Below are 11,106 nucleotides of genomic sequence, written 5' to 3'. Positions count from 1 at the left end.
CAGACACACACACACACACACACACATACACACACACACACACACACACACACACACACACACACACACACACACACCACACGCCATGAGGAGACAACACTGCCTGCCACCACCCCACCCCACCTAGACTCCCCTCCCCGTTCGGGTGCATGTTGGAACATCCCACCTGGGGGATCCACCCCGAGTTGTCCAAACACCTTGGCCCAGAGGAGGCCCCAGGGCCTGGGACTGATGGGGGGAGGGCAGCCCTACTCTCCCCACAACCTCCCAGCATTCCTTGGGCTCTTGTCCATCCCCATCCACCTGGCCCCCGACAATGGACGGGCATAACTAGAGACTGCTGAGCCCAGCCCACCCCACTGCCCAGCTGAGGAAACGGAGGCCCTAGAGGCCACCCAGCTTGTCCAAGGTCATACAAGTGGGAAATGACATCAGAAACAGTGGCCACGTAGGCAGGCAGGTTCTGGAGTGGGAACAGTGGCGGGTTCCAATCCCAGCGCCACCTCACGCTCTTCTGCGCAAGTGGTCACACCCCTCTGTGCCTTGGTTTCCTTCTCAGAAAACGGGGAGGCTCATGCAGCACTTTCTCTGTTGCGGGGAGACGGGGGTGGGCTTGTGTGAATCAGCCGTAATCCCCACTTTGAGGCTTTGGTCCAGCCTGTCATCAGCCTTCAGTAAATGTCAGTTGTCCTTGTCACTGGTGGTGATAATCTCATCCCCATTTTTGAGGTCCAGAGTAGGCAAACAGTGTGCTGGGGTCACGCAGTGCAGTGGTGCCAGGACTGGGATTTGAACCCAGGCCCCAAGACTCACTCTGGGGAGACATGACCCCACCTGTGTCACCAGGCTGGAAACTGGCCTCTTATCCTCACTGTCTGAGGAACCTTGGGCCAGGGGCTTCTCCTCCTGAGCCTCAGTTTGTTCATCTATAAAATGGGGTTGTGGGCAGGATTAGAGGACGGACTCAGTGAGTCCAGTGCAGGACTTGACTCATCGTAGGTGCCTGACTGGTTGAGGTTATCATGACTGGCACTGCGGTCCCTTTGTCCTGCTGCCTCTGCAAAGGCCACGCCCCCTGCAGGCTGGAGAGACCCAAATGAGTGGCTGAGAAAACCATCTGAGACAGTGCAGGGTGCTGGGGTAGCCCGGAGGAGTGACCCAGTCCGTCTGACAGTGAGAGGAAGCTTCTAGGGAACGGATTCTCCCGAGTGAGGTTTGAATTCTGAGTGAGAGTGTCTGGTATAAAAGTTGAAACGGAGGAGGGGGTGCAGGTGGAAGGGCGACATTTCAACAGTAGAACTGTGTGTACCAGTGAAGCATTGTGGTACCTTCAGCTGTCTGCTGGTGGCTCCTTATAACTGACATAAAGACAGAGGGATGGGGCTGGAGCGGGGACGGCAGGGAGGAGGGGTAGGCATGGGTAGATGCAGGATCTTGCAGGATCTTCAGTGCTAAGCCCAGGGATTCGGTCCTGTGGGCATTGGGGAGCCATGGGGGTGGGGGACTGTGAACAGGAGTGGGGTGGGGTCAGCACAATTGAGAAGCAGACATAATCCAAAGTGATGATAGAGGTAACTCAGAGAAGGCACCCTGCTCAGCACGTGTGAGAGAGAGAGTGTGTGTGTGTGTGTGTGTGTGTGTGTGTGTGTGTGTGTGTGTGTGTGCGCGTGTGTGTGTGGTGGCGTCAAGGGGGTTGTCGGGGATTCTTCCAAGGGAGGCACCGTCTGCTTTGAGTTTATTTTGCTTGTTTGTTTTAATTTTATTGAGATATAGTTGGTTTACAATGTGGTGTTAATTTCTTCTGTACAGCAAAGTGACTCAGTTATACATGTATGTATTCTTTTTCCTATTCGTTTCCATTATGCTTCACCACAGGATACTGAACATAGTTCCCTGTGCTGTACAGTATGCTTTGAGTTTTGAAGGACTGTGCGGACCTGGTTAGGCTTGGAAAGCAGTGGCAGGGAGAAGCCCAGGCAGAGGGACCAGCATGTGTAAAGGCCTCGAGGTGGGAAAGAGCCGTGAGCCATGAGTGTGATTTGATGAGTGACGGGAAATAAGAAGGGCCTCCAATGCCAGGCTGCGGGGCTGAATTCTTGTCTCGGGGCCTCCGGGGAACCCCAGGAGGCATCAGAAAGCTGGTAGAAGGCTCCAGAGAGGGCAGCCTGATTTGTGTCCCCTCTCTCTCGGGCAGAGCGGGAAGCTGAGCCGGGAGCTGGACTTCGTCAGCCACCATGTCCGCACCAAACTGGATGAACTCAAGCGGCAGGAGGTGTCAAGGCTGCGGATGCTGCTCAAGGCCAAGATGGACGCCCAGCAGGAGCCCAGTAAGCAGGCCGGTGGGGTGGGCAGGGCCAGTGGAGTGGGCAGGGCCAGTGGAGTGGGCAGGGCCAGTGGGGTGGGCAGGGCCAGTGGGGTGGGCAGGGCCAGTGGGGTGGGCGGAGCTGGCGACGATGGGGGTCATGGGGCAGCCTCCCTCCCCGGCCTCCAGGTGATTTTGGCAGGTGGAGCCAACTGGGGCCTCATTCTCTCCACCCCTGTAAAATCTGCATGGAAGATTGAGCGAGTTTTCTTCCTAGCACCATCTACTATTAACATTACTCGGGAGATGTTAGTAATCTTAGTTGCTTGGGTGGTTTTTGATGTGTTTTTAATTTTCATTTTAACAAATCAGGGTCATTTAAAATTTTGATGTCACTTCAAATTTACAGAGAAGTTGCAAGAATACCACCAAAAACTCTCAAATACCCTTAGCCCAGATTCTGTAATTGTTAACGTTTGCTCCATTTATCTGTAGTTCACATTTGTGAGTTCCTTGCAGACACCGTATTCCTTTATGCCTAAATATTTCAGTGTGATTTTTCTCAGAACAACAGTGTTCTCCTACAATACTATAGCACAGTGATCAAAGTCAGGAAGTTCAACAGGTTACACTGTATTTTTCCTTGCTTACTTATTCTTTCTCTCCCCCACTAGAATGATTCTAATTTCCTGGCATTTATATGTGAGGCTATATTTTGTAGTCTAATTGTATGGCTAAAAAAGAAAAACAAAGAAAGAAAAGAAAAAGAATGTGCCTGGAAGAGGGAGATTTGAGTGGGTTTAAATTCCAAGATCCCATCTTATTTCTAACATTCCTAGATATAGTTTCTTGGAGCATGCGTCTGGACCATGCTATTTCTTTTAAATGACTTTATTGAGATATGATTCGTATACCAAACAATTTGCCCATTTGAAGTGTACAGTTCAGTGATTAGTATATTCACAGGTATGTGCAGCCATCATCAAAGTCAATTTTAGAACACTTTTATCCCTCCAAAAAGAATCACTAGACCATGTAACTATCACCCCTCTATTCCCCCCCGCACCCCTGGCAACCTACCTTCTGTCTGTAAATTTGCCTATTATGGACATTTCTTATAGATGGAATCATATGATAAGTGATCTTTTGTGTCTGGCTTCTTCTAGTGTAATATTTTCAAGTTTCATACACACTGTAGCATGTATCACTGCTTTATTCCTTTTTAGGGCCAAGTAATATTCCCTCGTCTGGATCTACCATATTTAGTTTGTCCATTCATCCATTGATGGATATGCGTTGTTTGCATCCATTGGCTACGATGGACCATGCTGTTTTACTCATTGTAGCTTTGTGGGATATTCTGGTACTGCTGGGGCACCTTTTGGCTCGTCACTAAGTGTAAGAACAATCCCATTTTATTGAGATTTACCTCCAGCTTCTTCTTTCATCTCCTGACCCCCTTGAGGCTCCCGTGTTACAGATGGGGACACTGAACGTTGGTAGATGGTGTTAAGGGTCAGTAAGAGAGCTGAGCTTTGTTTTCATTCCTATCTGATGCCTCTTATCCATTGATCAAATATGTCTTGAGTTCTACTCTGTGCCAGGGCCGGGCACTGAACGGGGTGCTGGGGCTCTAAGGTGACCAGACGGGCATGGCCTCCGGCCTCCTTCTGCATAACTATCCATGCTTTCTCTGTCTTGCTGTTTTAATTACTACAGTTTCGGAGTCTGACTTGATCTCTGGTAAACTGGATGTTCCCTTGTCATGAATGAGAAAAAATCCCTCCCATCAATTGGTTGCTTATTACATCCCATACGCTAAGCTATGTACTTCAACTTTTGTCCCTTCAACAACTCAGGAATCTCCAGAATCTGACTACTTCTCTCCACGTCCATTGCTGTCACTGGGTCCCACTTGGATCAGCGCAGTCTCCTCCTCCCTGGGCACCCTGCCGCCGCCCTTGCTTTTCCCACTATTTCCCGTAGAACAGCCATTCTTAACAGAATCCTGTTAATATCTGGATTCATTTCCTGTGGCCACTGTAACAAATCAGCAACAACTTAGTGGCTTAAAACAACACACATTTATTCTTTTTACCTTTGGAGATCAGAAATCCAAAATCAGTTTCACTGGGCCAAAATCAAGGTGTCAGGGCTTCCCTGGTGGCGCAGTGGTTGAGAGTCCGCCTGCCGATGCAGGAGACATGGGTTCGTGCCCTGGTCCGGGAGGATCCCACGTGCCGCGGAGCAGCTGGGCCCATGACCCATGGCTGTTGAGCCTGCGCGTCCGGAGCCTGTGCTCCGCAACGGGAGAGGCCACAACAGTGAGAGGCCCGCGTACCGCAAAAAAAAAAAAAAAAAAAAAAAAAAATCAAGGGGTCAGCAGGGCTCTGTTAGTTCTGGAGGTGCTATGGGGCAATCTGTTTCCTTACCTTTTCCAGCTTCCAAAGCTTCATTCCTAGGCTGGGAACCTCTTCAAATCCAGCAGCGTAGCGTTTTTCTCCAGTCATCACATGGCATTCTTCTGTAGTCAGATCTCCTGCTGCTTCCCTCTTACAAGGATTACATTTAGCCCCCTTCCCCAGTTAATCCAGGATCATCTCCCCATCTCAAGAGCCTTAATTTGATCACATCTGCAAAGTCCCTTTTGCCCCATGAGATCACATATTCATAGGTTCCAGGGATTCAGATGTGGACATCTTGGGGGGGCGGGGCCTTTATTCAGCCTATCATAGCACCCAATTCAAGTCCTGTCCCTCCTGTGCTCAGAACCAGCCATGGCTCCCCAGTGCCCTCAGGATCAAGTCCACACCCCTTGCTAGTTGGAGGCCAAGCTGAGCCCTGCCACGCCCGTCCCAGCCCCTCCCTTCACGTGTGCCCTCTCACCCGACCCTCTGACATCAGCACTTTTAGTACAGAGGGTAGCACGTCTTTCTCACCTTGGGACTTTTGCCTGTGACATTCTTTCTCCGGGCTCTTGGCATGGCCAATGGAGCTTTGGTCTCAGCCCAGATGTCACCTCCCTCGTCCTGCCCTGACCGTCCTACGTGAAGAGTCCTCCATTTGTTTGAGTCCTCTGTGGTCATGTGTTTGTCCCTTACTCACCTGTTCTCCATCTTGACCCGGTGCTCCAGGGGACAGATGCCATCACCCTCTGGTTCCTGCTGTGTCCACAGTGCTAGGCACAGGGTCGGGCCCAGAGTACGGCTCAACACATATCTGTGGCATGAATAACGAATTATGAGACTTGATCTGTGCCTGTCTCCTGGGTCTGTCCCTCCTCTGGGCTCACCCAGGCCCAGAGCTGCTGCCACTACAGCCTGAGTCACCTGGATTCCAGCTGCCTGTGTGTGTGCCTTTCACCCCCACCAGCCCAGGAGCCACTGGAGGCGCAGTCCCGGGTCTGATTCACATGGGGGCCCCCAGGAGGCCTCTCAAGATTTGTGTCCAGTGGATGAGTGGGTGCCAAGTGTGTCCTGCTCTCTCCCTCTCTGCCGGGAAACTCTCGTACAAGGAGTCTGCATTACTTTCCTAGGGCTTCTGTAACAAAGTACCACAGACCGGCTGGCTTAAACAATAGGCATTGATTGTCTCACAGTTCTGGAAGCCAGAAGTCAAAAATCAAGGTGTCAGCAGGGGGTGGTTCCTTCTGAGGGCTGTGCGGGAGAATCTGTTCTGGGTCTTTCTCTTCGATTTGGAGATGGCCACCCCCCCCCCCCCCGCCATGTCTATTCACACATACATCACGTGTGTGTCTCTGTGTCCAAATTTTCTTTTTATAAGGACTCCTGTCATATGGGATTAGGGCTCATCCTCATGACCTCATTTTAACTTGATCACCTCTGTAAAGCCCCTCTCTCCAAATAAGGTCACATTCTGAGATACTGGGGGCTATCAACCTCCCTGTGAATTTGGGAGCACGCAATTCAACCCATAACAGAGTTAAGTGTCATGTGCTCTGGAGCCCAACTAATCCTCACTCTGCCTTTTCCTAGATGGTGACGTAGATGTCACTTCCCCTCTCTGGGCCTCAGTGTTCACATCCATAAAATGGGATAATCACAGAACCTATGTGAGATTTTTGTGAAAAGTAAATGCATTAATGAATTTAATATGTTTAGAGCAGGGCCTGACACATAGTACATGTTTGATACATGTTGGTTATCATCATGGTTATTATAATTTTCAGCATCAGACTCAGTTGTGGCATCACCTCCTCCAGGAAGCCCTCCCTGATTGCTCCAGGCTCATTCAAGCCATCCTCTGTGGGCTTCTCCTGTGCCCTCTGTGACCTCCTTTAGAGCACATCCAGCCCAGGATAGTTGTTGTTTGTTTGATTTTTGTTTGTTTTTTTGCCGTGCTACGCGGCTTGTGGGATCTTAGTTTCCCAACCAGGGATCGAACCGGAGCCCCCGGCAGTGGAAGCGCTGAGTCCTAACCACTGGACTGCCAGGGGATTCCCGCAAGGATAGGGATTTTGAAAGAAAGAACGTTCCATGAGTTGTTCATCCCCCCCCCCACCCCGTCTTCCCTCTCATCCAGATGTACAGTTGGATCACCTGAGCCTCCTGAAGCAGTTTGAACACCTGGACCCTCAGAATCAACACACATTCGAGGCCCGGGACCTGGAGCTGCTGATCCAGACAGTAGGTTGAGGGGGACTTGGGGGCAGAGGACTGAGGGAAGCTTTGTAGAGGGGGAGAAGGGAGCAGAGGCTGGGATGTGAGCCCACTCACCCCTGCCTGGTGTTCTCTGAGGCCAGTGGCTGCAGAAGGGCTGGTTGTGCCTAAAAACCTTCCCCAGATTCTCTACAGGAAAGCGGAGTTGTGTGCGTGTGTGTCGGGGTCAGGGGGTTGGCTCCACTCACACCTGGATTCAAATCCCTCCCCTATGACCGGGGGCAGGAATTCCCTCTGTGTCCTTGCTGTAGGCAGAATAATAGCCCCTCAAAAGACGTCACATGCTGTCTGCAGAACCTCTGGCTCTGTGACCTGATGTGGCAAAACAGACTTTGCAGTTGTGATTAAGCTGAGGAGCTTGAGATGGGGGGGGATGAGCCTGGGTTATCCAGGTGGGCCCTAAGTGTCACCACAAGGGTCCTTGTAAGAGGGATGCAGGGAGTTCCCTGATGGCCTAGTGGTTAGGATTCTGGGCTTTCACTGCCAAGGCCCAGGTTCAATCCCCGGTTGGGGAACTGAGATCCCGCAAGCCATGTGGTACGGCCAAAGAAATTAATAAATAAAATAAAATTTAAAAAGAGGGAAGCAGAGGGAGATCTGGCTACAGTAGAGGGTGGCAGTGTGACGACCAAAGCAAGGTGGCTCTGCTGCTGGCTTTGAAGATGGATGAAGGGGCCACAGGCACGGACGCAGCTCTAGAAACTGGAAAAGGCAAAGAAGAGGGTTCTCTCCTAGAGTCTCCGGAAGGAGCACGTCTCTGCCAACACTCTAATTGCAGCCCAGTGAAGCTGATTTCAGACCCTGGCCTTCATGCTGTAAGGTGATGAGTGTGTGTTAAGCCACGATAAATAATAATTTGTTGGAGCAGCACAGGAACAAATGTAGTGTTCATGTGAGAAGTACGATCTACAACCCTGCCTCGTGGGGAAGGCCAGGTTCGGGGTTGGGGAGCGGCAGGAGATGCTCAGGTCTGCCCCTGCCTCTTCCCTGCTCACATCCCTTCTGTAGCTCCCCAGCACCCCCAGGACGGAACCTACCTCTCTGCCTGACTTTGAGCCTCAGCCTGCTTTTCTGGCTGACTGGAGCTCCATCTAGTGGCCATGAAGATAATAGCAGCCATTTGATTGCGTCCATGCCTGACCTTCGTCCCCGAGAGATGGTTCTGCCGCTTATTTCCAGAACATTCCAGAAACTGTCCGCTTTCCTGCAGCCGCTCTGTCATTCTCCTGGTCTCAACCCCAGAGATGGGCTCCTTGCTTCTGCCTTCCACACTCAACAGCAGGGTTTCTCAACTCGGCACTCTTGACCCTTGGGGCTGGATAATTCTTTGCTCTGGGGGCTGTTTGTGCATTGTGTAATGTTTAGCAGCATCCCTGGCCTCTACCCACTAGATGCCAGTAGACCTCCCCTAGTTGTGACAACCAACAATATCTTCAAACATTGACTGCTGTCCCCTGGGGACCGCAGTCACCCCAGGTTGAGAACCTCCGTCTGTTCCCCACACAACAGCTGTATTGGTTTTCTGTTGCTGCCATATAACAAATTACCACAGACTCAGTGAGTTAAGACAACAGAAAGCTATGCTCTCAGGGTTCTAGAGGCCAGAAGTTGAAAATCGGTATCACTGGGCCAAAACCAAGGTTTCCTTAGAGGCATCTGCTTCTTGCCTCTTCCAGCTTCTGGGGGTTGCCAGCATTCCTTGGCTTGTAGACACATCACTCCAGTCTCTGCCCCCACCATCACGTGGCATTCTCCCTGTGTCTCTCTGTGTCTTCTCTGTAGCCTTCTTGTAAAGACACTAGTCATTAGAATTAGGGCCCATCCTAATCCAGTAGGACCTCATCTTAACTAATTACACCTGCAAAGATCCTGTTCCCAAGTAAAGTCACATTCTGAGGTTCTGGGTGCACATGAATTCTGGGGGGACCCTATACAACCCAGTATAGTATCGTTATCACCATTTTCCAGAGGCAGAAACTGAGGCACAGAGAGAATGAGTAACTTGCCCGAGGTCACACAGCTAGCGGGATTTGTTCACATGGCAGAGCCTAGATTTGAACCCTGGGCAGGATAATTAGAGAACCTCATGTTGTTTACTCCCTAGCTGTACTGCTTTCCATATTAAGTCACCTCATGTGCTGTTCCTTATTATTTATTCCTCCAAGATCTTGAGATTGTGGAGGACTTGAAAGAAGTGAGTTAAAGTTGCTATTGTGTAACCATCCTCGTCTTTTGACCGAAGAGGGGAGGCTATGTATTATGGGACAAAAGTGACATCGGGACGTAAGACCCAGCACACGCGGAAGTTGGGCCAGGTTCAGAGCCAAAGGCCTGGCATTCGGAGGTTGGAATTAGGGGCTGGGCATAGAAGTGAGGTGAGAGTGACTGTCTGCCTTTCCCCAGGCCACCCGGGACCTTGCCCAGTACGACGCAGCCCATCATGAAGAGTTCAAACGCTACGAGATGCTCAAGGAACATGAGAGACGCCGTTATCTGGAGTCCCTGGGAGAGGAGCAGCGAAAGGAGGCAGAGAGGAAGCTGGAAGAGCAACAGCGCCGGCACCGAGAACACCCCAAAGTCAATGTGCCTGTAAGGACCCCCATGCATGCCTACCCCCCGCCCCCCACAACCATGTCCAACTTGCCAAGCTCCACAAGAAAGTAGCTGAAACTACAACTCCCAGCAGACCTTGAGGCAAAAGGCCCCTTTTAATGTACCCAGCTACCTCCAGGGGCTGCTGGGAGTTGTAGTTTTCTTGCTTGAGGGGAATGACATTTGAGGGATGGGGGTAAAGGGTTCTCTAGCTTTATCCTATGGGACCCAGACCTCTTGCTCATGAGCCCCCGGCTCTCCCTTCCACAGGGCAGCCAAGCCCAGTTGAAGGAGGTGTGGGAGGAACTGGATGGATTGGACCCCAACAGGTTTAACCCCAAGACCTTCTTCATACTTCATGGTAAGGTGGGGAGGGAGTCCCAAGACCCAGGCTAACGCTGAGTCTCTGACCTTTCTGGGGCCTGAATGCTAAGAAGGGGTCCCCCTAACTCACGGGGCTTAGGGAGACCAAAGAGGTCTGAGCCCCTCTCCCCTGGTGGTCTAGAAGGCCCCATCCCTCCCTGTTGTTGAGAATAGGATCTTCCATGGAAGAGCTCGTCCTTTTTTCTGGGATACACGAGGCCTCTGGGTTCTAAGGACTGACTGGTGTCCCTAACTGAGCAAACCAGGCTTGGCTAGGCCTGGGCCCCCCTCCCTTGGCAGCCCAGAAACCCCGATCACTTCTGGGGGCCCTATTGCTAAGTAGGGGCTGCTGCCTAGTAACCAGGCCTCCAGGGACCCGGGAAGCCCCTTCTCCACGGTGATTCAGGGGCATGGTCCCCTTCATTTTCTTCCTGTCCGGAAACATCACCTCTATGTCCAGCCTCTAATTCCAATCTCCAAATGCCAGGCGTCTGGCTCTGAATCTGGGTCTTATGTCCTGATGTCACTACTTTTTTTTTTTTTTGCACCGTGCGGCTTGCGGGAGCTTAGTTCCCCGACCAGGGACGGAACCGGGGCCCTCGACAGCGAAAGTGTGGAGTCCTAACCGCTGGATCACCAGGGAATTCCCCCCGATACCACTTTTTGCCAGGCCCCCTCAGGTGTGCCCACGAACACAAACCAAATGCTATAGCCTGTCACCAGAGCTTAGCAGGGTCTGATTCATTCATTCAGCAAATGTTTACCAAGAGACCTCTAAGGACCAAGCTTCACGGAGACCCTGTGTATACAGCTGTGAACAAAAGAAAGTCCCCCTGGCATCACAGAGCCAGTGATCAGGCGAACAGATAATTCTGTATTTCAGTGAATCTAAGTGACCATGGAACATAAGATGAACACTTGAACACTTGAATTTTACGTAAACTTCCCATTAAACTAACGCAGCATCGATGATAAGATGCCTCCCAATTTTATGGATGATAAAATATGGGGAGAAAAAAGTGCATCTCAGAATCAGTGAAGTAGGTTCTATGGTAGATGATCAGGTAGTCACATTACCATGGAAAGGAGGACAGTGAGATTAAAGGTCTAGAGTGATGATTTTATTTTTTTTTATTTTTTATTTTTTTTGTGGTATGCGGGCCTCCCTCT

General features: G+C 51.0%; 1 protein-coding gene across 1 annotated transcript in view; it reads left to right on the top strand.

Moving 5' to 3' along the window:
* Positions 1-11,106, top strand: part of NUCB1 (nucleobindin 1) — a gene marked incomplete at its 3' end in the record, with an annotated part of 18,995 nt that overhangs the window by 4,472 nt on the left and 3,417 nt on the right. The window contains exons 4-7 of the mRNA XM_028483710.2: positions 2,195-2,327; positions 6,845-6,948; positions 9,385-9,570; positions 9,844-9,934. Coding sequence (XP_028339511.1) covers positions 2,195-2,327; positions 6,845-6,948; positions 9,385-9,570; positions 9,844-9,934 — 514 coding nt within the window. The remainder of the gene's footprint in view (positions 1-2,194; positions 2,328-6,844; positions 6,949-9,384; positions 9,571-9,843; positions 9,935-11,106) is intronic.

The sequence above is a fragment of the Physeter macrocephalus genome, unplaced genomic scaffold, assembly GCF_002837175.3.
Source record: "Physeter macrocephalus isolate SW-GA unplaced genomic scaffold, ASM283717v5 random_57, whole genome shotgun sequence".
Classification (NCBI taxonomy): Eukaryota; Metazoa; Chordata; class Mammalia; order Artiodactyla; family Physeteridae; genus Physeter; species Physeter macrocephalus.
Note: the sequence above shows the minus strand (reverse complement) of the source record. Positions and strands in the feature narration are given on the sequence as shown.